Below are 7,244 nucleotides of genomic sequence, written 5' to 3'. Positions count from 1 at the left end.
CACACACATATACAGTCTCGTACTCACTCACTCCCCCCCCCCCCACACACACACACACACACACACACACACACACACACACACACACACACACACACACACACACACACACACACACACACACACACACACACACACACACAGACACACAGACACACAGACACACACACACATGCTATAGCATAATTTCAGCACATGCTGTCACATTCATCTGCCCCATGATCTGAAGCCAACACTAGTAATAGTCTGAATCTACAGGAAGCTTTACAGTAAACCACGAGAAGGCAAACTGAATCATGTGACCCATAATAAAGTGACAATTTCAGGAGAAATGCATATCCATTATCTGCTCTCGTTATGGCAGGGCAAATAACAATGCTATTCATTTTGCTGTGTAAAAATATTGGGAAAAAAGAAAAAAAACTTTTACACTAATAACTCGGGTAAATAATAAACATAAATTAGATACAGTAAGGAAGAATCATTTTACAGGCTTTGTATAAATAAATAAAAAATCAGAAGTTCAACTTTTCTCACGTCACACCCTCAGAACATGCCAGAGTCGCTGTGATCGCTGTGAACTCACTCATTCAAAAAGAAACAGGTCAGAGGAACCATATTTACAACAACAGATGAAACATATAGAAGAAAAGAACAGAGTAAATGTTTCAATTAACAGAGCACCTCCTGAATGCTGAACTGAATATTGAATGAACTTCACAAAACCTGTCAAGAACATGTCCAGGTCACATTTAACCCGGAAATCAAAAGGAAAATAAATTATATTTGATTAAAAATATTATAAATTATATTTTGCATAATAAAATGCATATTTTATATCATTTTATCATTTATGTTAAGAACATTTCCCCCTAATTCACATAGCCTTTAAGCAAAAATAAAATAAATGTAAAAAGTAAAATAAAATAAAAACACCAAATTGTATTATTACTGGAATGTAAAAAACAACGATATATCATTTAAATTGCAAATTTATATATATAATAATGATACACTACTGTTGAAAAGTTTGGGGTCAGTGAGATATATATATATATATATATAAAAAAAAAAAAAAAATACTTTTATTCATCAAGGATGCATCAAAACTGATTTTTTTTATATCAAATAAAAGTAAAAATCATCATATTAAGGCCCGTTCACACCAAGGATGATAAATTTAACTATATAGTTCTAAAAAACAATTCTCAATATTAAAGAATGGTAGAGTTCACACCACAACTATAACCATAACGGCACAGAGAAACTATATCGTTAGAATCACTTTCAGAAAAGTGATTCTTTTCCCCAAGTTTTTTCCAAAAGAATAAAAACATTGACAGCCAATCAGAACACATTCTGCTTTAACCCTCTGGTGCTCTTCGTTTAGGGGTTGTATTGGTTGTCTTCCCGGTCATAAGTGACCGGACACCTAAAAATTAAACTTCCTCCACCCCAGTAAAACCAATGCAATTTATTTTTCTTCAATAATATTTTTTCTTTTTAATTTTGTATTTTGAGATGATTTGATGGTATTTTTTAAATATTTATGCAATAATTATGGTTTATTTTTGCCATTGAAAATCATACAAATGTTTTTTTAATTTTTATTTTTTTATTATTGCAGTATTTCAGGTTAAAATAGAGACTAGGCCTTATTAGGCAGATTAGCGCCATCTTTTGGAATTATTTAAGAAATCATGCAACCATGGGTGTAATCACTAGAGGTCTCAATGGAGAATTTCTTAGTTCTCTTTTGAAAACATTTGTTTTTATTTTTGATGGATTTGAATATAAATTTAAAAAATCTCAAAGACTATTTATTATACAGTTTTCGATTGTTTTTGTTTGTTAGAAATATAGATTTTTTTCTGTGAATTTGTGTTTTGGCCGATTTCCCATTCATTTCCTATGGTCGGTCATTTATGACCAAAGACAATGAACGCTACTTTTTTTTTACGACCAATTAGCATGCTCGAATCATGACCCTAATTTTTTGGTGTTCACATACCTAATGCTAGAAAAGTCACCAAGTTTCATATCATTCCGATGAAGCAGTGATTTTTAAAATTTCAAAACAGAAAATTTTCCGATCAGAAATGACCGAAGAGCACCAGAGGGTTAAAGAGTTTGAGCATATAAAGTGGCAGTGGATGCTAATATAAACCGCTGGTGTGGACGCTAATATAGCTAGTTATCTTTATAGTTGTCATTTTTAGTGTGAACGGGCCTTTAGAATGATTTCTGAAGGATCATGTGACACTGAAGACTGGAGTAATGATGCTGAAATAGCTACATCACAGGAATACATTAGCCTACATTAAAAAAAATATTAAAATTGAAAAGTTATTTTAAATATTTCATATTACTGTTTTTACATATTTTTGATCAAATACATGCAACCTTGGTGAACTTGGAGTCTAACCCCAAACTTTAGTAGTGTATACATTTTTTTGTAGTGTTTTCATTTTGTTATAGTACATAAATGACAAAAACTCAGAAGTAAAATGTCTGGACAATATGTTGATGAGAAGTATTGAGGAAAATGTGCTTGTATTGCCATTAAAATTTCATTAAAGGGGATGTCTAATGCTATTTCATGCATTCTGACTTATTTACACTGTTAAAGAGTTGGATTCTCATGATAAACATGGCCAAAGTAAGAAAAAAAAAGATGAGTTGGATGTATGAGGGAGTATTTCTGTGCCAACTACACTCCATCAGGATTTGAACAAGTTTCAAGAAAGTTTTTTTTTCCGAGTATGGCCCTGTATGATGTCATAAAGGGCGGTATTCCTTGCATGGGCACTTCCCCCGGATGAGCGCGTGTGCACATCAACAAGCTTCACTCGGGTTATGGAAGCCATCGGCAGCGCTGTCATTTTGTTTTTAGACCACGAAATCAACAATGTCACTAAAGAAGTGTGTTTGTTTGTTCCCGGTCATGAGTGGAAACCGCAGGCGGTGAGTGAAACTGCATCAAACGTCTGTGTTTTGTTGGCAATCGGCGCGTAAGTGGATATAATGTCAACAACACCAACGTATAGTGAATCAAAAGTTATCCAGGGATAATGCCATGATGTATTGTGTGTGTGTGTGTGTGTGTGTGTGTGTGCTTGTAACTCTTTAGCTCCGCCCACTGCACGCCTCTACGAGCTCAGCTGTTTTTGGAAAGAATCGGTACAGCGTATCTGTCTTTTATAAATATGATCAAGCTAAAGTTTTTTCGGAGATATGAAAGATGCAATACTACTCTATATGTACTCGAGATTAACATGAGACTGGCCAGTGTTGGGGGTAACGCATTACAAGTAACTTGAGTTACGTAATCAGATTACTTTTTCAAGTAACTAGTAAAGTAACGCATTACTTTTCAAATTTACAACAAGAGAGTTACTTTTTCACATTTATTTGACAGACAGTTCTCCTGTCTCCATGTTGAGAAAAATCGAGAGTAAGTGCAGAGGCGTTGTGTGTAAACATGTTATTGTAGTTCTAGACTAAATGTGAGCATTTACATATCTCACTTGTACAATAAAGATTCAGTACTCCTCAAAATGAATAAATCAGTCAAATGCAAAATCAGAATACTATGCAAACCACCAATAATTAAATGTTAAATAAAACAAATATTTGTATGCATTTAATCTACCTTTATTGATCTTGCTGCTGACCTTCGATGATTCAGTTAAACCATGAGCAAAAATGACAAGATTTTTTGTTTTTATTGTTTTTTTTCTCCTGCGTCCTATTCTTCCATTATCCAGAATGGCAGCTGCGCCCTCTACTGTTCATGCGTGAATTTGCATTTTTACCTCAGCCTGAGGCTTATTATTTCAATTTTGGTATGAAGAGGTCTTAACATAATTATGCACAAAAATATAACTTTTTTTGTTATAAAAAAACAAAACAAAAAAACAAGCCCAGCCCAAGTGAGAAAAAGTAACGCAAAAATAACGTAACACATTACTTTTCTTAAAAAGTAACTAAGTAACTCAATTAGTTACCTTTTAAAGGTCCCATGGCATGAAATTTTCATTTTATGAGGTTTTTCAACATTAATATGAGTTCCCCTAGCATGAATATTGTCCCCAAGTGGCTAGAAATTTCGATCGGTGTAAACCGAGTTCTGGCTGTCTTTCTCTGCCTTTGAGAAAATGACAGCCCAGACGAACTGATCTTGAATTCTCCTGTTATGACGTCATACCAGGAAAGGTTACCTCCTTTTCCTCCGCCCAGAGAATTTGGCACGCCCATGCAAGCGCTATAGCGCTACAAAATGCCTTTTATTTCTAAATTATGACATTTTATGATGTAAAAATCATACTAACAATATAAGTACACCTCAGGAAACATTATAAAATAATAGAAAAATGCCATGCCATGGGACCTTTAAGGGAGTCGCGCAACATTGTAATGCGTTACTTTTCAAAGTAACTTTCCCCAACACTGAGACTGGCAGAAACTGTGTGTGTTATGTACCCTTTAAAAGGCCCCCAAAAATAATGGTCCTAAAAACCGGGTTTGTTTACATCATTGCTTTCTTTTGATTTTGGGGTGAAATGTGAAGGACATGTTCTCCATTACCTGCTCAAAGGACAGAGAAACGCTTGTCACAAAACCCCAGGACATCAGTAAAAATGACGTACGGCAAATATCTAGGTATTGCAGAGCGAGCACAGTGATATGGTTATGACTTACACACTACCACGTCCAGTTATAAGACTTACATCGTCTATGGTGACTGCTAGTTTGTGCGTGAGCGTTTCCTTTAGAAGACGTTTCGGTTCGGTTCGCTTTCAGAAAGACTACATGAAGAAAGGCATCTGAAGGTAAGCGAGAGAAGGAAAAATCTTAGGTTGATTCAGGCGTTTTCTACTCCACAGCTGCACACAGACGTGCTCGAATAAGAAATACTGCCGGCTTTTCTCAGTTATAAAAGCTCTGATCTAAATGCTGACAGTCATTTACAATAATAATACATATACACATTCAGGGTTTCATATATACGCGACCTCTATTAGGTGGTGAGGCATTGCCAACAAATGCGAGTCAGACGTTGCACAGGGCACGTTTGCTGAAACGAATCAATCCATTTTGAGTAAAGCGTGTTTAAAATAACCCAACACAATGCTATGTTGCCGCAAAAGCAGATCTGGGTGAATATTGATCACGGGTGCAACTGCTAAGATTAGTTATTTACAGTTTAACGCAGGCCGCATATTATATATTTAGATATAAATCACAGACACGTGGCAAGTCATCCGACCGCAAGGCTGCTCAAATGCAGAAAGACATAAAAAGCATTTGTGTGTGTAATTACAAATGAAGGAGGTTTTAATAAGAACTCTTATGTACTGTATTTTTTCAGCTCTTGCATGCTTTTCTTAGCGTGTGTACTCATTGCACTCTAAAGGTTTGGGAGGGAAATGAGATCTGCTTCGGTTAATAAAACGGACCAGACAAAAGCAGCTGTTGTCCCTCGCCCGTGACGTCCTTCATCATTCAGAGAGATCGGTCTTACGAAAGTCTGGAGATAACTGCAGCAAAGGCTTCGGAGGGGATAGAGGCCGAACACAAAGTGAAGTAAGCATTAGCCGTGTCCTCTAGAGAGCGCCGTGGACCTTCAGAACCGATGGCAAGTTCACCGCTCCGTGTCTGACACTGGACCTCAAGACGCCGCTGGAAATCACTCTAGGCATCCGCAGTTTCTGTTAAAATAAGAGTGAGGAAACTGATATCAGAAAAGACATGTATTTTGGTTACACTTTGGTACACATTTGGTTCGATGATCCACGTTAGACATTCTACTAACTACAATCCAAGGCTTTACAAAGCTTAGAATCAATGTAACCAATCTCTTAAAAAAATGATTCAGTGTTTCGAAATGTTCGAAACGCCACGCGCTGGTGACGCCTGCTGGTCAGAACAGTGTAAATGCAACAAAAACACAGGCCAAACATGCGTAAAGACACATTTTACAAACACATTGCAAATGTTTTATTCAAAGTAAAATCTAATGCAATTAACTAATCATCTAATAAAATTAAATATCAAGTGTCTGTATGATATATGTGTATTTTATCAGTTTGTTTGTTCCATGGATGGCTCAGCTAAACAGGCCAATAAGAGACTACTGTATTAACTGCTATTATTCCTTTTAATTATACAAATATCTGCACGACTGTAAAAGTATAAAACTGATCACAGATCCAGACACTTGTTCAATGGTTTGCCGCTGGGGGGCGATCTCAGTGAAGCAGAGCGGTAAACCATTGAACAAGTGTCTGGTTTTTACCTGATCTCTGGTCAGTTTAATACATTTGCTGTAGATGCTCCAAACCACTGATTCCGTTCAGTCTGCAGGTAAATGTTGCCCAAATCAGTTTTTTTTTTTTTTTGTTGCTCATTTCCGACTCGGATCTGTTTTTCTCATGATGGTGTGAACAGCACAAACCACATGGAATCTGATCTTTTTCCATTTCAATTTGTGCCACTTCCATATGTGGTACTAAATCAAACCTCACACACCTGAACCAGCTGATTAGGTCTTATACTGGAATCTTCCAGGCAAGTGTGTTGAAGCAAGTTGCAAATTCTGCATGACAGTGGCCCTCCAGACCAACTGCTCTAGATCAACATTCATCGCAATTCTGCGCTCATGGGAGTCACTTCAAAGATTTTACACAACTGAAGTTATCAAGACTGCTGGGAAAGGTAGTCAGTGAAGGACAGTGATGTGTCAGAGCTCATAAGTATTACAGTGGCAGCTCTACACTATATTGCTAAAAGTTTTGGGATGCGTGCCTTTACATGCACATGAACTTGAATGACATCCCATTCTTAATCCGTAGGGTTTAATATGGAGTTGGCCCATCCTTTGCAGCTATAACAGCTTCAACTCTTCTGGGAAGGCTTTCCACAAGGTTTAGGAGTGTGTTTATTGGACTTTTTGACCATTCTTCTAGAAGCACATTTGTGAGGTCAGGCACTGATGTTGGATGACTCTATGCTTACTCTCTAATTCATCCCAAAGGTGTTCTATTGGGTTGAGGTCAGGACTCTGTGCAGGTCAGTCAAGTTCCTCCACACCAAACTCGCTCATCCATGTCTTTATGGACCTTGCTTTGTGCACTGGTGCGCAGTCATGTTGGAACAGGAAGGGGCCATCCTCAAACTGTTCCCACAAAGTTGGGAGCATGAAATTGTTCAAAATGTCTTGGTATGCTGAAGCATTAAGAGTT

General features: G+C 37.0%; 1 protein-coding gene across 1 annotated transcript in view; it reads right to left on the bottom strand.

Annotated features, from left to right (window-relative positions):
- Positions 1-3,844: 3,844 nt before the first annotated feature.
- The window catches only part of pde1cb (phosphodiesterase 1C, calmodulin-dependent b), a 110,827-nt gene continuing 107,427 nt past the window's right edge, over positions 3,845-7,244 (bottom strand). Inside the window, exon 17 of the mRNA XM_079820607.1 lies at positions 3,845-5,711. Coding sequence (XP_079676733.1) covers positions 5,695-5,711 — 17 coding nt within the window. The 3' untranslated portion in view covers positions 3,845-5,694. The remainder of the gene's footprint in view (positions 5,712-7,244) is intronic.

Source organism: Gobio gobio (genome assembly GCF_949357685.1).
Source record: "Gobio gobio genome assembly, chromosome: 6".
In the NCBI taxonomy this organism is placed as follows: Eukaryota; Metazoa; Chordata; class Actinopteri; order Cypriniformes; family Gobionidae; genus Gobio; species Gobio gobio.
This window is presented reverse-complemented; position numbering and strand designations above follow the sequence as displayed.